The sequence below is a fragment of the Vanacampus margaritifer genome, chromosome 7 (assembly GCF_051991255.1).
Source record: "Vanacampus margaritifer isolate UIUO_Vmar chromosome 7, RoL_Vmar_1.0, whole genome shotgun sequence".
Lineage (NCBI taxonomy): Eukaryota > Metazoa > Chordata > Actinopteri > Syngnathiformes > Syngnathidae > Vanacampus > Vanacampus margaritifer.
Window position 1 is genome coordinate 27,232,810 of NC_135438.1, and position 27,339 is coordinate 27,260,148.

Consider the following 27,339-nt stretch of genomic DNA (forward strand, 5'->3'; position numbering starts at 1 on the left):
AATATATGCTTACATCTTAAATCTTTTAATAATCTTTTCCTCTTCAATGCCAGTACGTATAATGTCCTGCTGGGGAGGATCTGTTCACTCATCAACAACAGGAGCTGAAACAGAATTCTCTTAGGAAAACATTTTTTTTTCTTTCTTTCTGGAAAACATTTTTCAATGTAACCTATCTTTTACAAAACCCCTAGGACTACATTCAATACAACACTGTTAAGGCTCTTACTTACAATTTTTGTGTTGTTCCAATTAGGATTTATATGAGTTACTGTCAAGTTTGTTAGTACATGCAAACACCACAATATCTAGTAAGTATTTTTAAATTTAGTCAATAAGGGTTTTAAATCACTACCTGTCAAAGTAATAGTAAATAGTCCATAGTATTTTCAAGTACGTAATCATCTTATTCTGTTAGAATGTCATGAAGTCATTGCAATTCCACATAAAATCATTCAAGTGATATTTTTTCATTCACACAAGGCCTTCAGCTAACTTTGCAATTGCAAAATTGCAAAGTTAAAAAAGGAGTGTAGGCTAGCTGAATTCTTGTCCACAGAAAGTGAAGGAGAGAAGTCACTCACTCAGGGTCAGACTGATAAGGGAAAAACAGAGGCCTCTCATATTTTACTTCCTATCTGTTTATCATCAACAACAACACCAGTGTTCTAAACACTTTATCAAATCACACTCTGAATTCATCCACTAATTCTTCACTTTTCTTTTACTTAACTCTAATATCCTTCACATTTCAACATACTGTTTCTTCTTATTCGTTTATTTTATTAGTCTAATTTCACCTCGTACCCCCCTGGGAGAGGGACTATTAACTTAAGTATTTATGGCACCTTGCACACGCACACACACCTTCTGCTGAACTTTCTTCTTCATCTTCAACTTATCTGCCTATCCATCCCTTTTTAACATTCCCATTATTGAATGATTCACATTCAAACATACAACCAACCACTGGTGATTCACATTCAAACATACAACCAACTACTGGTGCTCCCACATCTACCTAATGTAGTGAAGTAACATAATATTACGCATGAAAATGTCCTTATTGCTTAACGTTAAATCACTCCTCTACTTCGTTTCAAATATCACTCATCATTGATTACCACTCAGACCCAGCAGTACATTTTCTATACCACTTGGAGTTATTAACACAATAGTAACCCAAAAAATATTGTCAAATGCCATTCCTCAGTCTAACACTTAATGCCATCAATATACCAAAAGTTAGAAGTACATTTTCATAACTTTAAGTTGTTTAACTTTACTACCTCCTTATTGAATTAAATAATACTATGTGGCTTATTCATCCAAAAACTACAATGGACAAATCTGTGTTCTTACAGAGATCCCTTATAGCCCTTAAGAACTACATTCAATTATTAAATTCAATGTTATAATGTCACACCGCGGTGAGGTTGTCTTGTCGTTTCCTGTTTTATTTTGAAAATTCTGGCTCCTCTCGTTTCAGGTCACTTGCCCTTCCTCGTGTGGTGTCAGTGTAAACCCTGATTCCTGATTGTGTCCACCTGTTTCCCATTACCCTCATGTGTTAAATGGTCTGCGTCTCCCCTGTCTTGTGCCTAAGTGTTTTTGTCAGAGCCACTAAAGCCTGTTACCGTCCACAGCCTTGTTGCCCTGTCCCTTGAGAGAAGGACTTTGAATAGCCATAGTATTGTTTTAGTTAAGGACTGATTATTGTTTTGATTGTAGTTTAGACTTCCTCCCTTTTGGAGCGCCTTTAGTTAACTTTGAATAGCTTTTGTTTTCTCCCTCTCAACGAGGAACTTTTGTTTTGTTTAATAAAAGCTGCTTTAGCCTCAACCTCTATCTCTGCGTCTGGGTTCTAAAACTGCCGCGTTGTGTCATATAACACCTTATTTCTAAAGTTATTTAAAAAAAAAAAAAATTCACCTAAATCATCAGAACGCCACATATTTGCCTGCCACTTAATCACATTTTTTATTGCCAATCAAACCTAGAATAGAAATTGTGTAATACATAATTTACATCGGTCACCAATCATTTTCCTACTATCTGTACTCTTGTCATATTAAGTTAAAAAGAAAAATGTAAATTTAAAGAACAAAAGCACACAGCAATTTTGAATATTTTTTCATCAAAATTTTTTTCATCTATCGCTCTTTGTTAATTACTAATTATCATCCCTTACTTCCTTCCTTTTTATTTAACTATTCTCTCTCTTTTCAAACACACCTAAACATGCATAATAGTTCTCTTGCCGCATGCCTCCAGGACACATTTACAATAACTAATTCCTCTCAACAAGGCAACCCAACTGGGGTCTGTGCAATTCTCACCTCCCCCCTCTCTAAAGAGGCGGATGACCAACAATCAGCAGCCGTCGATCAACTCTGCTACAAGAATGTCCAATCCGACTGCTCCACACAAGCATGGCACAAGAACAAGCACGGACCGACCACCGATTGGTCGCCACTCACCAGATGGGCATAGTCATAAAACACACTCACTCCCTCAGGATTAGTCACCGAACAGACGCCCCCCTTAGTACATATATTCACCATTCAAAGCAATGCAAATTTTGACTTACTTTAAATTAGTACTCATATCAACTCCCTTGAGTACCAATCCATTCAGTTAAGCCCCTTAGTTATTCAAGTCAACCTTATTCAATCACACAATGTTTTTATTTTATATATATTTTTATTTTATTTTCCCTCACAAATTTCCCGGAGGCCGGTTATTAACCCCTGACAGGACCACTTTCGGCCCACGCACCTCAAGGTTTGATACCACTTATTTCCAACTTATAATTGTACAGACGTATAGACCCTATCTAGCAATTCCTTTTACACAATTTAAATCCTTCTAGACTTCTTTTACAGACAAACACACACGCACGGGCCCACAAGACAGACAGACTGAGGGGGACAATTTACAAACATTTACACAAACGTTCCGACGCCGCAATCTAATTTCCACCTCATATCTCTCACATTATAAAAGTATTACTCTCTCAGACAATATGACAAACGGACACACACAAGAGCTCACACAGACAAAAACGCAGACACAATATTTCACACAATTAAAGTGTACACAGGACTCCCCCGTCCTTTCTCTACGGAATTTATCGGACTCCACCGTCCCTCATTTACCTGCCATTCAGAAGGTGCAACAAAAGGCGGTACTAAACTCACCATGATAAAAAAACAACAACATGTATCTGGTTTGTGTGTGGGTGTGGGCGTAGCATTTCAATTGCAGCAAATAGTAAAGTGCTTATTTATGTGATAACTTATTATACAATTGTTCTCTGCTGACCAAGGGTCTACTCTATATGTTGGCATAAGAGACAGAGCCAAGAGGTCTGAGAGGCCAAGATGTGGGAGGGCAATGACCAGAGCTCAGCGCGTCAATGAAATTTGAGCTTCCATCATTCGTCAATGTTCAACAGTCAGGACGCCCTTCTGTCATCATCAATCCATAAATAACACAAGTTGAACTGCATTGTAATCATCAATCCGTCATACATCATTCCCTCAGTAAAAAGAGCGTCTGCCATGGTATCCGTCATTGACTGACCTTTTGTCAATATTGATGGAATGCCCACCAGTATTGACAGACTGACGGACCTTCTGTCAGGAATTGCCACTTTTTTGTCAGGCTGGCATCAAACTCCATGCATTAGGTGTTACTGACAACTAAATGCAGATAGAGCGCACTACATAAAATACTTCTAAAGTCATTGTTTATGACACCAATTACTGTCATGGTTTCATGAAATAAAATTCCAAACATATTAAAAATACAGGCGGGAACATATCTAGGTCAAATTCAGGGTTTATATTGATATATTTTTGTAATGAAATAGAAAAAGATAAATCACTCAACCAGATTACTGGGGGAGAACAATAACAACTGATTTGCATTTCCTGTCTAGCAAAGCCAATCACAGCGATTGTCACCAACATAATTTTGCAAAAAAAGCAAAATGACAGAAAAATCTCTTAATACTTAACTATTTTAATCAAAATCACTGCTTTTTACTTTGTTTGTTCACGCCTGCACCATGAATGTTTTGAGTAAGATTGTGTCCATTTAATGCATTTCACTTAATGGAACCATTACTGTGGACCGCACAAGAAAGAATGACCAGCCAGCCATGTTTCTAAGTCATCATGATGTGAATGATAATGATTTTGAGGGCTTGGCTAAAATGGTAGCTACTTTAATCACATTGCTGTGGTGTTACAATGTGACACAATGCAGGTTGTGATCATTTGCAGCATGTTTAAAAATACTGTAACATGATTGCAACACCGTACATAGCATTAAAAGGAATACTGACTGTAATGGCAAGGTTGCTCTATATTATTTATTGGGTTGTTACTAACGAAACTGAGATTCATTTTTCAAAAATAATTTCCAGTTTAATACATTTTGTAGAAATGTAGGCTGCTATTGTTATTTACGTCGCAACACATGACATAGAATGGCGGCAGGCTCTCTGCATTCCTAAAGGGACGATCAAAACTCTTGAATCCATCTGGTTAATTACGAGAGCATGGCGTGGGGTAGGGTGACGCTCTTGATCACATGTTGTTTCTTTAGGAACGCTATGAGACTTTTCTTGCTTTCTTTATCGTGTTTCACATTGCTCGGCAGAGAGCTGCCACCATTCTACGTCACTACGCGGCGTTGTGACATCCAAATAAAGTTTCTACAAAACTTATTAAACTGGAAATGATTTCTGAAAAACGAATCTCATAGTTATGTTAGTAACAACCAAATAAATAATATAGAGCAATCCTGTCATTACAGCTACAACAAACGTGAGTCTTTAAAGGACCCCCTCCTTTAAAGACTCGCGTTTGTTGTAGCATTTATTAATCTCAGTAACTCTTGTGCGCTGCTGCTGTCACATATCACGTGACCACTGTACTTGTCATGACACCGTACTTGTCATGACGCAACAGCAAATAAATCCCAGATTGTTGTGAATAAAAATGTTTTAAAACGGTATTTTATTTCCTTTGTCTTACATGTTTTTCAACTAACGAATTATTTCTGTAGTATCGAGTTCATGTATTGCTTTTATGCTCATGCCATTTTTTCCCCCCATGCCTGCAATGTATTGTGGTGTAGATCAACCCAGTTGAGTGCACAGCGATGTTCACTACTTTTCAGAGTGTGTTGTGGGTATTTTAGAGTGCCCTAAGTTTTCGTGACCCCTCAGTAGGGAGTAGGGTGCACATTCGGACACATCCAGTCTTTGTGCTTTGTATTTATGTGTATTGGGGTGTGTGGTGGTGGGGTGAAGGGGGGGCTAAACTCTGTTAAGCCATCATAACGTTTTAATTTTCTTGATGTGACCAAAATCATTTGAGACATAACAGCCATGATGTTATCAATAAACCTATTTGTCACAGCCACACCAAATTACAAATAATCTTTTAATGCACACAAAATTATTAAATCACATTTCTCACTACGGTATTATGACCTCATTTAAACAATAAAATACCACAAGGAGCAACAATAAAATAACAAAACTCAGAAGATAAATTGTAAGATGAATGAGATCTTCAAAGTTGAGACTGAATTCATCTGTTCAGAGGTCAAACTTCCAAAACATTTAAAGGGTTCAAATCTCGGACGATGGCCTTTCCTGCGATTGGAAGTGACTTTCCATTGATATTTCATTTCAATTTTAGGTTCAGATCTTTTTCCTAAGATACTGGTTGCTATGGAACTTTGAAAGATGGAAGTACCAAAACTTTAAACCCCTTTTACTCAAAACGACAGATTTAAACTTCCAACATTAAAACTTAGTCAATTTTTGAGGTACACCCATGTAATATATATCATTTTAAAGGGAATTAAGTGCAGATTTCGAATAAATCTATATCTCAAATTTTATTTTTTTTTGGCACACGAGGACCCATTTGGCAGACCCAAACCCTTTTTGGTCGCAATCAAATTTTGATCATGTTCAAAAAGAGGTGAGAGAGGGTTTGAGAGGATAAAGGGAGTTTGAGAGAGTGTGGCAAGAGGCTGTGCAACGTTTTGCAACATTGAACAAGGCCGGCAGAAAAATCAACACTCTTTACGTGCGCGGACCCTCCCAAACCTGCAGCGGTCAGTCAGATACGGGCTGCTGTTAACGCAGATCTTGTCTCGGTCATGTGATACGGTCTTATGTCGTATTTCTGGTTCAACAAGGGCTTTATTCACATTTCAGCAGCAAACAATTTGCTATGACACTTGGGTCACGGAATAAAAAGTTTGATGGCTGTAAGTTATCTTCTTGTTTGAGCTGTGTTAAGAGTGGTTTTGTCCTGATAATTTGGTCCAAAACCAGTCAGGGCCGAAGTCTTAAATAATGAACATGTTCAATATTTACGAAGAAAATTGGAGGTTCTCCCTAGCCAGCTGACTTCGCAGACTGTGACGTGAACGAAATGTACCCATACAAAGAAGCTCTCTGACATGACAAACGAGTGCCTGTACATTAAACACATTCATATTACTTACCTGAAGTTCATCCACTTATTTAATGAATACCAAGTGGTTACAAGGAGCAAGTGTTGCCGTGAATTGTGTGATGATGATGCACTTTTACCCAGTCAAATGTGTGGCCCCGCGTAGGGTAGAGATTAGTGTTTTTACCCCGCAAGCGCGTGATCACGGCTTCGAGCGCCACTTTCTTTTTTTTTTTTTAAACCACAGCCTATATGCCTACACAGTGTAATTTTTGTATAAACGTGGGTTGCCCAGGAAGCAGAAATCATTTCCAAAGCAATTATTTCCTTGCAAACATAAACACTTAATACTTCTGCCGTCTCCTATCACCTTCGGAAACATTCGGCAAACATTGCCACATACCCCGAAGTGCCTGGTCTTGTTTGTGAAGTCACTATCAACAAGAAAGCTCTTTTTTAGAGATGTTTTTATTTAAATATATCCCCTGCCCCCTAGCTTCTGTTAGTTTTTTTCTGTATTAATAACATATTTGTGTAGTGTTCACAATTTATTTGTATATTGTTTAGAATTGTTCAATTAAGTTACATGAAAAAAAAGTGTTTGTCAAAGTTTTCCCTCGGTGGACTGGATTCTTGACTAGTGGTAGAAGAACATTTTTGTGTATGCGGAGTTGTGATGAGATGATCTGATCTGAGCACCCCAAAGACAATATGACCAAAACTGTTATATGCCCGATTTTTTTTATCTTTATGTGTGGGATCTGACAAATATAAAAAATATTATAAGATTTGAAAAATCCTTATGTGTGTACCAGGCTTAACCTCAACCATAACCCAATTCAAACGTAAACTCTAAAACCAAGACTTGACCCTCAAAAAGAGGTCTGAACTTGTGGGGACCAAGTCGGTCCCCACAATGGTAGTTAAACCTGGAAACACATGCGTGTATGGGCCCCACAATGTAGCAACTTTATATATATATATATATATATATAAGCTACTTTCATATACTGATAAAATGTCTTTACCATCTCAAAATGGGAGACAGACTTGTCTATAGCACCGGAATCTGACTTTTGGATTCAAGTTTGTGAAAACGCATTTAAAATGACAAAACACACAAATTTACAACTTATCCAATATAAAATTATTCACAGAACATACATTACTCAATATATGATGAAGAAAATGGGACTCTCAGACTCCGACATTTGTCTCCAATGTTTACAAAACACTACAGACACTTATGTTCATGCTTTATGGTTATGTACTCCGGTTATGTATTTCTGGACTAAAGTCTTAGAAAAACTTTCCACTATCTTGGACTGTAGGATACCTTTATCTCCAAACTTGTGTTTGCGAGGTGACTGACTTACCACATAAACAATTTCAATCTACACTTGTGGCCCTTAGTATCACAAAAAAAACAATTCTTGTTAACTGGAAAAATAAACAAACTCTGAATATCGACCAATGGTCTAACCTCCTCATAAATCACATTTTAATGGAAAAAATATCTGCCTCAAATAAATACCAAATATCAAAATTTATAGAAACATGGTCTACGTATATAGAATATTTTAACCTAATTCTGGTTACTTAATTCTGCCTGTTAGCGAGCGGGTCGTACTTTGGCGCTGCCGCGGTCTGGGGGGCCCTGAGGTGTTGCGCTTGCTCTGTCCTGGCAGGGGTCGACGGCTCCCCTCTTTGGTGGAGATTTTCATGCATGCCAGATCCACCACACCAGCATCTATCGAAACTCAGACACAATCTGCTTCTTCCTCACGTCATTGAATCTGTGGAGGCTGGTGTCTGTGGATCTCACTCTGCTTCGTCTGTCCTTCCTTCCTTTCCTCAGTCTCTCCTTTGGTCTCTTGAGGTCTCTCTGATTTGTTGGAATTTAGATGTCTCTGGGGTTGGTGAAGGACTCTGGTTGGTGGCCTGGTGGGTGGTGTCCGGTCGGTGCTGGATTTCACTTTCCTTTCTTTTCTTTGGTCCTTCCTCGGGTCTCCTGACGGCTTCACGACTCTAGCTGGAAGTGTTCGGTTTAGGTGAACGGTATGGGATTTTTTTAATAGGTTTTAGGTGAACTGATGAATACACACACACACTCGCACGCACGCACACACAAAAAAAAGAAAAGAAAAGAAAAAAAAGAGAGCAATGATGATGACATGTCAAATTGGTAAAATTATCGAATGAACAATACTGCGCTCTCCAGAAAAAGAAAAAAAAGAAGAAAAAAAAGTATTCAATATTGCATGTTGTCCAATCGGAGTTCGAACCCCGCTTGGACGACTGTGTGGCAGGCAAATAATCTAACCACTGACCTAACTTGTCTGTTTCAAAATCATGGCTGGTGGTGTATTTATATTGAAAAGTGACATCTGATGCTGAAAGCAATGCTGAATAGAGGCACTTGCTATTAATCATTTCAGTGAAATTATAATGCATTTCATTAGCATGTAACCAATTATCATGGATACAAATTGCAATGTACAGTCGGAGATAAACTTGAACCCACGACCTTCTGGTTACTGGACAAAGCATTTAACCAAGTGGCCACTGTGCAGTATGAGAGATTTGGTAATGATGAGAAGTTGTATGTATGAAAGTGGGCGTGGGAAGTGGGATTTAATGTAAGGTACACGTTTCCTGAATACTTGGGACTTGGTGAATATCACAGTTTTTGTATATCCTGTTTCTTATATTCTTTGATGCCACAGGGTTTAAGGCTCAATCCCAATACCGCTAGTCTTGTCCCTCAGCCCTCGGAATGCGTTCGCGATGATGGAGTTTCCCAATTCTCGTCATTCATAAACTGGAGGGGTAGGGTTAAGGCCTAGATACACCAATCCGACGTTGGGAGTCGAACAGCGTAGGGCCGAATGGCATGCGCCGTCTGATCAGTGTATAAATTGCTGTTGTCAAGTCGGATCGAGTTGGAATATGTCGGGGGATGTTGCGTTTCTAGCAAATTTGACACGTTGAATCAGTCGGGGGCGTCGGAGGCATTTGATCACTGTGATTGGCTGTTAGCTCACGAATCAACGCACGGGGCAAGAAGAGCAAGTGACGCGGATAAACAGTACTCAACTCAACTTTATGGTTTTTCAGCAAAGCACACGTGACTAAGTCCCCCAAAAAGAGGATATGATCATATTTCAGTATAATTCCTGCAAGAAGATTTGCAAAGTCCTTGTTGTATTTTGGAGGTCGGTAAATGACACAGCACAGCACAGTGACAGGTTGGCCGACTTCAAAGCTGTTGATCGATGTGGTAAATAGACATCTTTACATTTAAATTTGCTTTAAAAAAAAATAGTCGCCGTTTCTCCACCTCGGCCCGACGTCCTCGGAGCGTCCAAGTAAGCACAGCCAGGTGGTAGTAATTCAATCATAGCGCTGGACTCACCGGCGACAGTCCAGGTCTCTGTCAGGCAGAGGAAATCCAAGTTGTTGGAAGGAAAAACTCCCTCAAAATAAACATTTTGTTTGTCAATGAATGCCCATTTAACAGCGTGATCCTTGTGGGAGCAGCAGGGGTGCATGGCTCTTCCGTCCGGCGTTATCGAGGATGCTCCTTCAGAAGCTGGAGGTCGGCACCGCGTCCAGAACACGGAGGGCAGCACGGCCGAAGCTTTTCAGGTGAGCTGACGATCGGTAGCAGCCAGGAGTCGACAGGGTCCAGGTTAAGCCACAACGGAGTACATTCATTTGTTTGGGAACGAGCAGGAGACGAAGCTTGTTCCAGCGCCCATTTTAGCTTCACCAGCTGGCCGCCGCGTTTACCCTGGTGCTGCTGTCAACACCGGTATGAGTTATTTACGTTTTTATATCCTGACCCCGTAAAGAGGTTTCCGGTTGCTTTTAGGAATAAACTTACAGTATTCGCACAATTTAATGAAATAGTCGGTGTCGGTGCTGTGTGTATTTATGTCATTGTACTATGCGACGTAACGACATCTGCGCGGACACCACAGGGGGTAGGCGTCGGTCACATTTGGCCAACGTCGGATCGGTGTATCCAGGCCTTTACAGACAACGGCTGCAGGTCCCTTTTCACGAAGATAGACGCCGCCCTCCCTAGGTTTTTTTCTTATACAGTCACAACCCCCTCGGCAACACAGGCGGAAGTAATGGCCACACCAGGAAATAACAAAAAGCAGGAGACACATAAATGTAAGTATGTTAATATTTATTGAATGTCATAGTATTGATAGTGGTTTTATCGAATGTTTTATACTTTGGCAGAAATTGGCACAATTGCGTGTTATGGTAAACGCTCGCTATTGTCGCGTCTGTTACGTAACAACCAGCATGCAGCTGCGGTGGCTCCAGGTGACGACGTAGCGGATTGGATAGCAAAAGTACATTTCCAATCCCGAGAGGGAATTTTTGTCTTTGCCTCCCTCAAGAAGTAGAAGAGAGAGGGGAGAGATAAACGAGACAAAGGGTGCAGGGTGAAGAGGAAGTAATAAGATTCAGCAAGCAAACTAGCAATAGGACTGCCTATCAGTTCCCAGACCACTTTTATGGTCTGGTCTAAAAATCAGCTATGTGTTTTTTTTTTGGAAACAACGCCCCGAGGAAGTTATATGGTACAACAGTGCCCTCCAGCGGTTACTATCGGTATTATCCTCAAGAATCCTGCCGCTCGAAATTAATTTAAAGTTTACATAATTCGGGGCATAAACGGACTCTATGTACTTGACTGACATCAAGTGACTTCTGTTTATCTTTGTACACAACCAGCATGTCTATCTCAAATGAATGATGTGTGTTACTTATGCAGCCATCTAAGTTTAGCTAATTAGGAAGCTTAGCGGATTCAATAACTTTGACTAACTTTATGATCGCGGTAGTGTTTGAAATGTATTCAGAGACGCATGCGCGAGATGCTGTGATTATCGCGAGACCTACAGCGAGACTGGGACACCCCAACATGGCAGCGCCCTGCTGCTAAGATAGAACTAGCTCTATTAGGCTAAACTAATTCGAGTTTAACCATCATATATCTTGGCTTTTCTCTTTTCTCTTTCATCCGACAGATTTGGAATACCATCCAACGTGGAGGACCTCGAACGCTTCATTGACGGTTATTTTTACAACTGCGCGATGGAGGACTCTTTCGTCGAGAAACCGTCTAAGAAACCCTCTAAAAAGAGAAAGAATGACTCAGCGACGGACACGGACGACCTAACTACTACGGAGGTCTCGGTCAGTATGCTGGAGTCCATAAATAAAAAGTTAGAGGTCCTCTCCCTAATCTGCGAGGAGGTGAAGGGATTTAAGGTAAGTATGGAATTCCTCAGCCAACAAATAAATGATCTCCAACACAACAATACCGAGATACACGCTACACTCGTGACTGTTTCAGCCGAGTTAGAAACCATTAAAAAGGAAAATAAAATGCTAAAAGAAACTATTCTGGATGTTCAATCCCGTAGCATGCAGGATAATTTAATATTCTTAGGTATATCCGAGAACACCTCTGACAATCCAGAGGTTGAGATAAAAAAATTTATGACGACATCGTTAAAAATTCCTCAGGAGACGGTAAATAATATCTCCTTTCACCGGGTACATCGGCTTGGAGCCCGTAGGGGCAACAGACCCCGTCCTATTATCGCCAAATTTGAGCATTTTAAACAAAAAGTATTTGTTAAAAGTAAAGGACGGGAGCTTAAAGGGACCTCATTCGGAATGAATGACCAATTCCCTAGAGAGATTAATGAGCGGCGAAAGGTACTGTTTCCTATAATGAAACAAAATAGGCAGGAGGGTAAACGGACTATGATGGTCGTTGATAAACTATACATCGATGGCCAACTATTCCGGAACCCCAACTCCACTCCCTGGCTGTTCTAATTAGCATCGATGGAACTAAACTTTGTTTGATTATTAGATGTATACATATACATATAATGTATATGTGGTTATAAAACCTAAAATATGAATACTCATTATGTTTACGCTATATTATAAATATAATAATAATACATAAATATATCTAAAAGTAGATTTAAACAAAAAAAAATAAAAAATATCTCGCTTGGGTTACCAGTTACTGGTGTATTATAATGTTGTTTAACTCCCCACTAACGTCCTTCACTTTCACATCCCTACCCGTTTTTTCACTGTTATATTTACTTACACATTTCCTTATATTTTACACAAATTATATAAATCACCTAACTACTTTGATTCTATCCTATAACATGCCAGTATTGACAAATGGCCTATGCAGATATTTACACAGGACTGAGCCTATATTGTTTGTATGCATAAATTAGTTCTGGTTTCCTGGAATGTTTGTGGCGCTCGCTCACAGGCAAAAAGAATAAAAACTTTAGACCATCTCTTAAAATTAAAAGCAGATATTTGCCTCCTGCAAGAAACCCACCTACAAAAATCTGAAGAAAAATTACTTATTGATAAGAATTTTAGCCAAGCATACTCTGCCCCTTATAACAGCAGACAAAGAGGAGTCTGTATACTCGTACATAAGAATTTACTCTTTACTCTAAATAATACAATAACAGACCCAGAGGGCCGATACATTATTATTCAGGTAACTATATTTAATAAGATATATACACTTGGCAATTTATATGCCCCTAATAATGATGATCCGGCCTTTTTCCATGAATTTTTCTCTCAGCTGTTTGATTTAGCAGCGAACTCTACTATTATTATTGGAGGAGACTTTAACACAGTCTTAAATCCATTAATAGACCGTTCTAATAACACAACATGTATAAGGCGATTACAATCTACTAAAGTAATAGGGGAATATATGGATGATTTTGGCCTCGTCGACAACTGGAGACTTAAAAACCCAAATAAGAAGGAATTTACCTTATTTTCCGCTGTACACCGGTCTTTTTCAAGAATTTATTATTTTCTTACAAATAACTCTATTGCTGATAAAACTGTTACAAAAATACATCCTATTATTATTAGCGACCACGCACCAGTCTCACTTTCCCTACAAGTTGATTATACCTTTAAACCACCACCAACATGGCGTTTTAACATCTCTCTGCTAAACGATGCAGAGTTTGATAAAATTATAAGGAAAGAATGGGCAGACTTTTTGGAAATAAATGACTCTCCAGGCCTATCGCCATCTCTTCTCTGGGAAGCTGGGAAAGCAGTAATTAGAGGTAAAATTATATCATATTCATCTTATAAAAAGAAACAGGATCAAAAATTTGAAAATGACTTGGAAGATAAAATTAAACAACTGACGGATGAGTACGCAATAAACCCAAATGACCAAATATGGACTGACTTACAAAATACAAAAATACAGTTAGACGATATGCTAACTAAAAAGACAGAGTTTATAATACAACAATTGAGATACAACAACTTTGAATATAATAACAAATCAGGTAAATTTCTTGCAAACCAACTTCAACGCAATCGGGAAAAATCTCTTATAACGGCTATTAAAGGGACAACTGGTGAATGAACACAATCACCAGAAGAAATTAATCAAATTTTTTACAACTATTATCGCAACCTATACTCAGAAACTAACAAACCTAACCCTGAGCATATTGAGGCATTCCTCAGTAGCTTAAATATGCCTCAGTTAACTACTGAATATAAAGATATGTTAGAAGCGCCACTTACTATAAACGAGTTGTACAGTGCTCTAGATAGTATGCCTAATGGCAAGGCACCTGGCCCAGATGGTTATCTGGCTATATTTTTTAAGCACTACTGGTTAATGCTTGCTCCGCTATTCTTAAGAGTAGTAACAGAAATTAAAACTAATGGTTACATACGTCCACACATGAATACAGCAGCAATTAAACTTTTATTAAAGCCAGAAAAAGACCCCACCCTTCCATCAAGTTACCGTCCGATTTCACTAATTAACACTGATATCAAAATTATTACTAAGGCTTTCACATCTAGATTAGAAACAGTAATCTCGACAATTATTCATAGCGACCAAACAGGCTTTATTAAAGATCGTCACTCTACTAATAATATTAGGAGGCTCTTTAACCTTATTAGCATGTCACAGCGGCATGATAAGAAGGCAGTTATTATATCGTTGGATGCAGAAAAAGCTTTTGACAAAGTTAACTGGTCCTTCCTCTTTGCTGTTTTAAATAAATTTGGCTTTGGGAAATCATTTATCCACTGGGTGTCAGTATTATATGATTCTCCCAAAGCTACAGTTACTACTAACGGGATTATATCTAAGATCTTTATTTTACAGAGAGGCACAAGACAGGGATGCCCACTATCCCCTTTATTATTTGCAATATTTATCGAGCCACTTGCAATAGCCATACGCCAGGAAAGAAGGATTCAAGGAATTCACTCTGGGGTAACAGAACATAAAATTAATCTATATGCCGATGATATTTTACTTTATCTAGAAAACCCGGCGATTTCGTTAGGGGAAGTATTTAACTTAATAACTAAATTCTCACAGTTGTCAGATTATTCTATTAACTGGACAAAATCAACACTTCTACCTATTACAGAAAATCCATGGAACCCTGCAAGCCAGGACCCACATTACTCATTTCCTATAGGTAATTTAAAATACTTAGGCATAAAAATCTCACCTAAATTAACTGATTTAATTCATTTAAATTTTTCTCCACTTCTGGATAACATTCATAGTGACTTGGAACGCTGGAATAATCTTCCTATTTCTTTAATAGGACGAATAGCCACCGTTAAAATGAAAGTTTTACCTAAAATAAACTATTTTTTCTCAATGATTCCATTTAAACCTACGGCTAAATGGTTCCAGTTGTTGGACTCAGCCGTTACAAAATTTTACTGGAAAAAAAAAAAGCAAAGATTAGTCTATCTACTCTTCAGAAAAGTAAATCCAAAGGTGGTCTAGAGGCACCAAATTTTATGTACTACTATATAGCTAACCAGCTACAATATATCGTTCTATGGGCACAACCCAACAGAGATACTAACTGTTGGCTGGAACTAGAACAGAAGGATTGTAATAACCTCAGACTTCTAGATTTACTCTTTATTACAACATCGATTAAGCGACATAATTGTTTTAAAAACCCAATGATCTCCGCCACCCTGACTGCTTGGTGGAAGGCATTAGAAATTACAAAAGCCCAAGTGGAGCCCTGTGGGCTTTCTCCCCTATGGCATAACCCTGACTTTCGAATTAACAACCAAACGTTTTATTTAGGTGTGTGGGAGCAGAAAGGAATCACACATCTTCACCATCTCTTCTCAGATAATATGTTTATATCATATACATCTTTGCTCCAAAAATACAAAATAACAAACGGAAATTTTTTACATTATCTGCAAGTTAAAAATATGATAAAGAAACAAATTCCAACACTTCAGGGTACGCTCCAACCGCCTGGCTTAGCTAAAGATATTACCAAGCTTTCTCCGACAACAACAAAAAAACTTTCAAAAATATATAAGTTACTTTCATATACGGATAAAATGTCTTTACCCATCTTAAAATGGGAGACAGACTTGTTTATAGCTCCGGAATCTGACTTTTGGATTCAAGTTTGTGAAAATGCATTTAAAATGACAAAACACACAAATTTACAACTTATCCAATACAAAATAATCCATAGAACATACATTACTCAATATATGATGAAGAAAATGGGCCTCTCCGACTCCGACATTTGTCTCCAGTGTTTACAAAACACTACAGACACTTATTTTCATGCTTTATGGTTATGCACCCCGGTTATGTATTTCTGGACTAAAGTCTTAGAAAAACTTTCCACTATCTTGGACTGTAGGATACCTTTATCTCCAAACTTGTGTTTGCTAGGTGACCTAACAACAACTGACCTACCACATAAACAATTTCAATCTACACTTGTAGCCCTTACTATCGCTAAAAAAACAATTCTTGTTAACTGGAAAAATAAACAAACTCTGAATATCGACCAATGGTCTAACCTCCTCATAAATCACATTTTAATGGAAAAAATATCGGCCTCAAATAAAAAACAAATATCAAAATTCATAGAAATATGGTCTACGTATATAGAATATTTTAACCTAATTCTGGTTATTTAATTCTGCCTGTTAGCGAGAGCCACCACATCGTGATAACTTACATTGATGTCTCTGCATTTGGCAGTTTGTTACTAATGGTTGTGTTTTTATAGTCAGGAACCCAGTTGCTGCCAACAGGATCGAGCAGATTCACCTCCAATGGGCACTAAAGGCTAATATTCGGATTCACTGCATGCCAGGGGACTAACTCTACAGGTGCTGTCCCCCCTGGCTGGGCGTGGGCGGGTCTGCCCCTCTGTTGGCTGCTGGGTGGCGGCTGCGTCTTGGTCGTTCCCTGGGTCTCGTGGTGGGTGCTGTGTTGCGGGGCTCTCCCTGGTGTCCGGGGCGGCGCCGCCCCGGCGCGGTCCGTCGCTCTGGGTCCGGCGACGCGGGTCGGGGCCTGTGGGCCGCCGGGGTGCCCCGTGGTTCCCTCTCCCCTCCCCCTTCCTCCCCCTTGCTTCCTCTCCCTCTTCACCTCTCCCCGCGCGTCCTCCGCCTCCCTGTCCCTTCTCCCTCGTCGCCCTTCCTCCTCCTCTCCCCCTCTCTCTGCGGCCCTGCCGCTGCCTCCGCGGGGGGAGCGGGGGTTGTGGGCCGGTGGGGTGCCTGGTGGGCCTGCAGTGCCCCGTCCTGCTGCGTTGGGTTGGGGGCGCGGGCCGCGTTGGGGTGGGGGGCGCTCCTGCTCCGGGGTTTGCTCTCCGGCCGGTGGCCCCTGCGGGGCCCGGGGGTCGTCCTTTGGCGCGGCCGCGGCCTGGGGGGCCTTGAGGTGTTGCGCTTGCTCTGTCCTGGCGGGGGTCGACGGCTCCCCTCTTTGGTGGAGATTTTCATGCATGCTAGATCCACCACACCAGCATCTATCGAGAGTCAGACACAATTTGTTTCTCCCTCAGGTCATTGATTCGGTGGAGGCTGGTGTCTGTGGATCTCACTCTGCTTCGTCTGTCCTTTCTACCTTTCCTCAGTTTCTCCTTTGGGCCCTTGAGGTTTCCCTGATTTGTTGGAGTTTGGATGTCTCTGGGGTTGGTGAAGGTTAGTGGCCCGGTGGGTGGTGTCTGGTCGGTGCTGGGCTTCGCTTTTCTTTCTTTTCTTTGGTCCCCCTTCGGGTCTCCTGGCGGCCCCACGACTCTGGCTGGATTTTGAAGTGTTCGGTTAAGGTGAACGGTGTGGGAATTCTTATTTATTTATTTTATTTTTTTCTCACGCACGCACGCACACACACACGCACGCACACACGCACAAACACACATACAAAAAAAAAAAAAAAGGGAGAACAATGATGATGACATTTCAAATGATCAATACTGAGATCTCCCAGGAAAAAAAAAATTAAAAAAAATAAAAAATGAAATGTATTCAGAATGGACTTCCAGCTGGACTCAAACATGGCGGCAGCGTAAAAAGTGGGCTCTCCGACATCAAGACTAAGAAAGCCCGCTTATGTCAATTTGAGAAATTGAAGGAAAATACAAGAGTGTCATAGTAAGGGCAATGACAAAGAACAGAGGAAGAAGTCGAACGTCAAATAAAAGCATGGATTTTGCCCTTGGGGAAAGCTACGAGCGTGCTAAGCTAACAGTCAAGCCGACAAAGCTAACGGGCAAAGCAGTTGAACTGGCAGGATAAAGTACAGAGCTAGCCGGAATTTCGGCGCAGAATTGGAAGTGTTAACATTATTAACATTTTTAATTCTTTATTTCATATTTTAACTATGTTGAATTTAGTTATAGATGTGTAGAGCAGGTGTAATAATGTTAAACTCAATATAACTCGACCTTAACTTATCTGGTACCTTGTTTTTGTCTAAAATTTCTTCTCAGTGTCCTGCGTGAGAACATATTCTGTTTTGAGAGAGAACACACACACACACACACACACACACACACTGTTCCCACTACCATCAGGAGCTGTCAAGTTCAAACTGTTTACTGAGATTCTGTTTTGGGAAAAAGTACGAACTGGAACACTGAGAATATGTTATGTCTAAAAAGTGAAGAAAGTGCAAGCTGGCAAAATTGAGATTCTGTTATGTAACATATTGTGAGAACCAATTTGTTGTCTTATTCAGAGGGGAGGACAAGGGGCGTTTTGCTTTCAAACTCGGATTGTATAAAGGGCTCTCTCTCTCAAGGGAGGGGGCACGCACTCTTGGATTGACACACTCTTTACGTGATATTCAATTTGTGTGACCGGAGATCTCTGTAATAAACCATCCTTCGAAGGAGCCTTTTTCACAAAGAAGTCTCATCTCCAATTTTTTGGACACGAAAATGATATAAAATTATATCATTTTAACAAATGGTGACCCCCGACGAAAAAAGGACGTTTTGCGAGCTGGGCGTTCACAGACGGATAGAATTCCAGGCCACATTAATTACGGTAAGTGGACATTTTATCCACGTTTAAGGAATTCTGTCTGTTTGGGGGCGCTGCAGCTGGTATTCGTCTTGCAAAATTACATTGGAGATGGGATCTGTGTGAAAAAGTAGTGGTAAATTTTGAAGTCGTTTGGTTGGACGCGAAGTCTCTGATTTCGGATTTTACTACGGTGTTTGAACTGTACACGTACGTTGTGACAGAGCATTGTTTACGAAAAGGCCACGAAAATGATATAAAATTATATAATTTTAACAGAAGCCAAACGCGCTACGGGCCTGATCAACAAAACAGAAGTCACAACAACCTGTTGAGAACATGGCAAGCATGGAAACAATACTGCGAGAGATACGAGAGTTCCGATTGGAGAACTCTGAGACCTTGCATGACATTAAGGACGAAATTAAGAAGACAAATTATAGAATAGACGAAGTGACAAAGCCAGTTGTGGAAGCAGAGGAACACACTCAGAACTCGGAGGAAGCTACAATGGAGCTTGTGGAGCTGCAGAGGCAGATAGAGATGAGAATGGTTGACCTGCAGGGTTGCGAAAGGATGGCGAATGTTCGGATTCACGGAGTGAAAGAAATAGCTGAGGGGAGCGCTCAATCAATGATCGTCTTCGTCGAAAAACTCCTCCGGGAAAAACTAGACCTTCCCCTCCTTTGATATGAAGATTGAAAGAGCACATCGGGCACTTGTCTCGCAGCCACCCAGATTCCCTGCCGAGATTCATCGTGATGAAACTACAAAGTTACCGGAGTAAATTAGAACTTATCAAGATACCTTGGCAGAAAAGGGGCTTCAAATATGAGGGAAGGAAAGTATTTCTGGACCACGATTATGCACCAGAGATTTTGAAAAGACGCAAACAATAGGCAAAGAGAGTTTTTGGAGGGGAAAATATCCGCTTCCAGACCCCTTTTTCGGCGAGACTCAGCATGTTTTATGAAGGAGAAACACGCGTCTAAAACCCAGCAGAAGAGGCAACAATAGACCTGGTGGCCCGAGGCTTTGAGCTGAAGGTCGTGATACCAGAGGAAAATTGGGCAGAGCGAATTAAACGGTTGATGTGGATGAAGACCACAAGCGAACTCAAGCGGCGCAAAGGAGACACCGAAGGGATATAAACAGAAACTGCAAGCTTTCAGAAGACATCGGGACACTTAAAGCTAAGGTTTGAACAGTTTCTAGTAAGTGGAGTTTAATCTGTTGGGACAACCGAGGTGAGAAACGTGTTTATATTTTGTTCGGGTAAAAATGTTGTATATGACTGTTTAATGTTAAATAATAATCCTCACGAGAGAATGACGTCAGAGTAGTATATATGTATAGCTGTCGTGGACTTATGACCGACGCAGTTATAGAAAGTAAGCAGCGAAGCTGCTGCTCCGCAAGCAGTCCCATAATAAACCACTGTCCTAGGTAGAATAACAATATGTGCCTGCTTGCTCCGCAAGCAGTCCCCTAACTAGAAAAATTCCCGCGGAAATTTTGAATGGGACTGCTGACTCTTGTAAATGAGCTGAACAGTTTAAAATTAAAACCACTGGAATCGCTCAAGAAATGTGGAAGTTAACCATTATCAACTGAAACTAAAAATATCTCACTGTCCCTTTAAGAAAAATGCCCTTTCACGCACACACATTTGACTTTGTAAATGAGCTGAACAGTTTAAAATTTAAACGACAAAAATCAGTCAAGAAATGTGGAAGTTAACCATAATCAACAGAAACTAAAAATATCTCACTGTCGCTTTAAGAACGCACACCCATTTTTGACTTGGAGCCATCACGCGCCCCACATTCCATTGAGATTGTATGAGAGACGCACACCTCAAAGAAGAGCCTCTCACGACTTAATGGTTCAACATGCAGATTCCAGAAATGGCTCGTTAGAATGGCAAGGGTTTGGGGAACACGAGCATGTTCTCATTTTTTTAATCGGATGAAAAATGACCAAATGAGAGCAGGTTGAAAACTTATGATTTATCAGAAATGAAGAGGAAAAAGTCGCCCAAATTAACATGGAAGAGATAGGCGAGTTCGTCCGACTTCTGCTCGCTTAAAGTAAAAATAAAGGTACTAAATGACACCTTAGCCAAATAAAAGTTAGTTTGTCTGAAAGAAGACACTCGTGACTACAAAATGTGAGAATTTGATGTCTAGTGAGCAAAGATTGTGGCCATGGTGACGAGTTGAAGTGAAACTTTTGCAAATAGAAGTAGACTTTTCTTTTTTCCCGCCACTCTAAAGTTAATTGGTCAACAGAGTGCGGTAGAAGCATAATTCACTCACTGTCTTTGAACCCTCACAGAGGGGAGAGCTTTCATTCCTTAAAAAAGATTTTGACACTGAGGTAAAGATGGGAAAAATTCCTACAAAATGAGCTAAAATTCGTATCGGTCGGATAACGTATGCGCGCGCAGCGTGTCTTGGAAAAAGGTGCTTTAGGTGTGTGATTTTTCCCCCTTTCTCCATTCATTTCCTATGGGAGTTTTTTGGGAGTTTTTGGGGAATTGCGTCGCCATGGTAAGTCGGAATTCCTAGAAAAATAATGCCGCACCGAGTCCGATCGAGCCGCATCGTTTGATACCTCATTTGTCCCGGTGCGATCTACGGTACGGGCCGCATTTAAGCGGAAAAATCGGTGGAAGATAATCTAAGAATATTTGCTATAATAATAATAAACCCCTTTTTCTAGGAATAGTAATATGTGCTGCTTGCTACGCTCAGCAGTCCCATAATAAACCCATTTTTGTAGGATAGTAATATGTGCTGCTTGCTTGCTACGCTCAGCAGTCCCATAATAATAAACCACTGTCCTAGGTAGAATAACAATATGTGCCTGCTTGCTTCGCAAGCAGTCCCATAATAAGAATAAACCCATTTTTCTAGGATAGTAATATGTGCTGCTTGCTTCGCAGCAGTCCCATAATTAACTCTTTTACTGCCAAAGACGTTAAATGACGTTCTGCAAAAACCTACGGAGGAGCGCCAAAGACGTTAAAAGACGTCCTCCCATTTTTTTTTTTTTTTTTTTTTGAAACGGGTGCTGGGAAGGCTTGCGGAGCTCTCCTGAAAGTTTTAAGCAGGTTTTTTTAGCCTAATGACTATTTTTGGCCCCTAGAGGGCAGCGATGACTCTCTTTTGACAAGATCGGGTGGGCGTCAGTAGAGGCGGAGCTAGAGCGTTGAGCAGGAGATCAGAATGGAAAACAAAGGAAAAATGGCGGCCGGTCGCGAGGAGCTAACGCCAGAGCCGTTTTTTTCAAAGACCAAAAGCATCGCTGAAAAAGCACATTGTTGACGACGATGATCATCATCGATGATGAAGATGAGGGTGGTGACTCTGTGGTTGAGAAGAATTGACGCGGCAGTAGAAGACGTTAGATGGAGCTAGATGGAGGAGGGAACGGGCAATGGCGAGCGTTTGCAAGCAGCTCTACACTTACAAGACGAAAGGCATCGACCAACGCTAAAATAGTACATTGATGACGACGGTGATCATCCTCGATGATGATGAAGGTGAATCCGAGCTTGACGGCGAAATTGGAACCGCTGACGCGGCGGCTATGACGGTGTCGTAACGCGGAACACAACCGAGCACGCACAGGCGGACGTTCGATCGGACGACGGAGAGTGCCCCGAGTCCAATGCATATTCATCGGAGGAAGTGTGTACAGTCTGCTACTTGCTTTTTATTCCCCGGAAAAAAAGGCCGTCAAGAAAGTGTAACGTTTGCACGCAAAACGGACCAATGTGAAAGTGAAAGTTAACTGTTGTGCGAGTCCTGGCGTCTCCTTGCACGCAGGAGAGCGTTACAAAAGGAAAAACTGTATTTGAAACATCCACATAATTGTAAGTAGTACCACAGTTGCACACATTTGTAAATAGTTTGCGAAATTGTTTTGTCAAATTGTTACACTGTTGAATGGAAATAAACGTATTTTGCAATCAAAAAACACTTTTTCATTGTTGGTGAAAGCGTTTTACAGAAGTAAAGCACTATTTAGGTGTTTGTGGCATCATTCATGGACAAAAAGAAGTGTACAATTCACTAGAGTGCATGAAATAACATCGTTTCACAAAAAGCTCTTTTTCTCCGTTTTTTGTTTCAAAAGAGAGAATTTCGGTGAAAGTAACCATTTTCTATTGTTGATTACTGAAGAACGGAATAAGGTAGAAACAAACTTTTTCTGATGAAAGCTGAGAGTCCAATCTTTCATTTGGTAGTATGTGTGTTTCCATAGTCCAAACAACATTTTCTGTGGACCTTGAAAGATCACTCAAAATGCTTAAATCGGCTGGCACTGGCGACAACCCGTTTTTGAAAACGTCTGGCAGTCAAAGAGTTAAGGATCTGTTATCTGAACTGGGCATGGTGGATGTATGGAGGGAGCTGAATCGCTTCATGAGGGCTTATACTCACTACTTATTTCCACATAAAGCATTTAACTAGGTGTTGAAGGAGGAAGAAATCCCATATTCATGAAGAGAAGCTATTATTTCAGTGATTCCGAAGGAGGGAAAAGATGGACAGGAATACTCAAATTATAGGCCCATCAGTGTTCTCAATCTAGATAATAGATTGTTAACAGCCATTATAGCTAGACGACAAGAAATAATATTACCTGACATAATACATTTAGACTAGACGGGTTTTATAAAACAAAGACAGAGACAGGACAATATTAGGCGCACCCTTCACATACTACATCATGTTATAAAAGATCAAACTGAGGCGATATTGGTAGGAATAGATGCAGAAAAGGTGTTTGTTTCTGTCCAATGGGACTTCCTATATAAAGTGCTGGAATGGTTTCGGTTCCACTGGGTCTTCATTAAGGTCATACAAGCCTTGTACAATACCCCAAAAGCCAGAATTAAGATTAACTGTAGCCTATCAAACTTTATCAATTTGGAACGAGGCTGCCGACAAGGATGCATGGCGAGTCCTCTTCTCTTTGCCATTTTTATAGAGCCTTCGAGTAATTGGATAAAACAAAAGGAGACGATAACCGGAGTGGATGTGGGGGGAGGAGAAAAAAAATAGCTCTATTTGCAGATGATGTACTATTATACTTAACCAGCCCAGATACATCTTCCCGGTGCTCATGTCAACACTGGAAGAATATGGGCACCTCTCAAGGTTATAAAATCAATATACAAAAAACAAAAAGTGGAAATCTGAGGAAATAAAATATTTGGGGGTTATATTACCTTGAAAGCTAGAACAGTTGAAATCCAGTAACTTTTGATTAACCATTGATTAGAAAAATGATCTTTGTAGTTGGAATCTGATACCTTATATGAGTTTAATACAAAGAGCAGAGAGGTGATTAAAATTATTGTGCTGCAGAGGCTTTTTTACCTGTTACAGAGCCTGCCGGAAGAGGTAACAAAAGGGGAATTTAGTAAATGGGATAAAATTATCTCGAAGTTCATCTGGCAGGGTAAGAAACCGAGGATCAGGTATAGAACGTTGCAATTACCTAAGAAGAAAGGAGGCGTAGCACTTCCATGTTTGGAGAGCTACTACCAGGCAGCTCAACTAAAGACGTTGAATGTGTAAAACCGCGCCAGTTGCTCTGTCAGGGTTTCCCTCGTCGTTACCTTGGTAACCGGCAGTCCTCTGGTGATTATGTCAGTGGTTGCCTCCTCTGCGGACTGGTACAGCTTGGTTCCATTTTCATAGAAGACCCTTAATTTGTAAGGGTACGGGGTCTGAAATCGGATGTTGTGCCGTTTCAAAACCCTTTTCGCTTCTGCATACTCCTTACGTTTTTGTAGGATGATCGGAGGATAGTCTTGATCAAAACATTCTCCTTTCTTCCCAGAGCACTGTTTTTTTTAGTCCACGCCTTGTCGGAGAACTTCTTTTGGTGCGTAGCGCGCAAAAGCTACGATTATGGAGCACGGCTTTTCGTCTCCATTCTCCGTTGGACTGGGTCGAGGGCCCAGCGCCATGTGCGCTCTTTTGATAACGAGATTCATACTTGGAGAAATATCCAGGCTGTTCCGAAGTTGTTTCTCCACATAGTGTACCATTGTCCTAATTAGTTTCTCCACATAGTGTCCCATTGTTGATTCATTCTCGGCCCCTTCGCAGACATTGTACAGGCTCAAATTCACTTTCCGAGCTCTACTTTCTTGGTCCACAATTTTGTTTTCTTGTTCGGTCATGACTTTTAGCATCCTGGCTAAAACTTGCTCCACATTTTGGACTTGATCTTCTTCATCTTCAATTCGAGTTTCAGCTTCAAAAATCCTCTGGTTAACAGTGGTCAGCTCTACTTTAAAGACCTGGAAATCTTTACAGAAATCCCGTAGTTCCTACAAAACGGTCATAATCGATGAAGTAGCGGGAAAGATTGGGGCCTTGTTCGCAGTAGCACCAGCATCACTGCTAGCATCTGGGGCAAGCGTGTTTTCTTCGCCCTGCATTTTCTTCATTAGCAGCCTTCGAACGTCCATCTCTTTTCCCCATATTCCCCCCGTTTACCCCGCTTAGTGTAGTTCACCGGTTTAAGCAGCCCATTCCATGCGATGACGTCACCGGATCTCCCATGTAATTTTATTTTGTGTTTTTTTCTCTCCCAGAAACACGAAATATTGAACCAAATACTGTTTATTACAAATTTTATTTCAAGGGTAGAATGGAATGATCTGTTTAACAAGGCATGTAGCCAATTTTAGCGGTGGTCAGCCTCCTGAAGAGATGTTAAAGGCATTTCTTTTTTTCTATTTTTGATGTCAAAATACGACTTACACCGTTTTTTTAAGGGGGTAGCTCTATGTGTTTGTATCATACCTGAATTGTTTCAACTCGCTTATGTCTCCATAGGCAAGAGTTAGTGTTTCAGGACGACTGGCGTAGAAGTAGTCTTTGTATTCATCCCACCATACCTCCACCACACGAACATAATTCTGCAAACATGCACACATCATTTATATTTAGTTCAAGAATTTTGAACAAAGAAAAAGAAATATTGTTGTATAAGCATGCATGAAAAACCTCATTTCCTTTTACAGTGATAGTTTTATGTAACACATTAACATTCTTAACTCAGAAATCCCAATGATCAGTCCCAATGATCCAAGGTGGTCAGTGGTGGCCAAAATGCGCAGGGACTTGGTGATTTGATGTAAGACTATAAAAGATAAACTAGAGCAGGGGAAAAGCCTGAGTTGATGTGCAAATGTGAAATGATTTTGAATAACTATAGTTGGCTTTGCCTTGACAAAAAGCTTGGACTTTGAAACCAGTCCATTTAAGGATGGTTGTTGGTTGGACTCTCCTATATATACATATACATGTGTATATAAGTATACATGCACATATATACATACATAAACATTAAATATACATATATATATACATAGACATATATACAGTATGTATATGTATTTATATATATATGCATACACACATATATATATATATATATATATATATATATGTATATATATATATATGTTTATGTATGTATATGTATATATGTATATATATATGTTTGTATATATATATATATATATATGTATATATATGTTTGTATATATATATATATGTATATATATATATGTTTGTATATATATATGTATATATATATGTTTGTATATATATATATATATATATATATATATATATATATATATATATATATATATATGTGTGTATATGTATATATATATGTGTGTATATGTATATATATATGTGTATATGTGTTTTTATATGTGTTTATATATGTATATATATTTGTGAATATATATATGTGTATATATATGTACAGTGAGGAAAATAAGTATTTCACCCCCTGGTGATTTTGTGAGTTTGACCCTTTACAAAGAAAGGAACGGTCTATAATTTTCATGGTAGGTTCATCTTAACAGTGAGAGACAGAATATTAAAAAAAAATCCCAGGAAATCACATTATATTAATTTTAAACATTTATTTGTCTTTTATTGAGGAAAATAAGTATTTCACCCCCTAGCAAAACATGACTCAGTACTTGGTGGAGAAACCCTTGTTGGCAAGCACAGCGGTCAGACGTTTCTTGTAGTTGGTCACCAAGTTTGCGCAGATCCCAGGAGGGATTGTGGCCCACTCCTCTTTGCAGATCCTCTCCAAATCCTGAAGATTTCGAGGCTGTTGCTTGGCAACTCGAAGCTTCAGCTCCCTCCACAAGTTCTCTATAGGATTAAGGTCTGGAGACTGACTAGGCCACTCCATAACCTTAATGTGCTTCTTCTTGAGCCACTCCTTTGTTGCCTTTGCTGTATGTTTTGGGTCATTGTCATGCTGAAACACCCATCCACGACCCATTTTCAATATCCTGGCTGAGGGAAGGAGGTTCTCACCCAAGATTTCCCGGTACATGGCCCCATTCATCCTCCCCTCGATCCGGTGAAGTCGTCCTGTACCCTTAGCAGAGAAACAG

At 40.0% G+C, this 27,339-nt stretch overlaps 2 protein-coding genes across 5 annotated transcripts in view; both read right to left on the reverse strand.

The window, feature by feature from the left end:
* Positions 1–27,339, reverse strand: part of galnt7 (UDP-N-acetyl-alpha-D-galactosamine: polypeptide N-acetylgalactosaminyltransferase 7) — a 114,214-nt gene that overhangs the window by 31,451 nt on the left and 55,424 nt on the right. For all 4 annotated transcript variants that reach the window (XM_077570322.1, XM_077570323.1, XM_077570320.1 and 1 more), the window contains one exon: positions 25,712–25,827. In XM_077570322.1, the coding sequence (XP_077426448.1) occupies positions 25,712–25,827 (116 nt within the window). The remainder of the gene's footprint in view (positions 1–25,711; positions 25,828–27,339) is intronic.
* LOC144055806 (uncharacterized) lies at positions 15,642–17,780 on the reverse strand. The gene is made up of 2 exons (XM_077572124.1): positions 17,479–17,780; positions 15,642–17,380 (listed from the first exon to the last, which is right to left on the reverse strand). The coding sequence occupies exon 2, from the start codon at positions 17,356–17,358 to the stop codon at positions 16,696–16,698; it is 663 nt and encodes a 220-aa protein (XP_077428250.1). The 5' UTR covers positions 17,359–17,380; positions 17,479–17,780; the 3' UTR covers positions 15,642–16,695.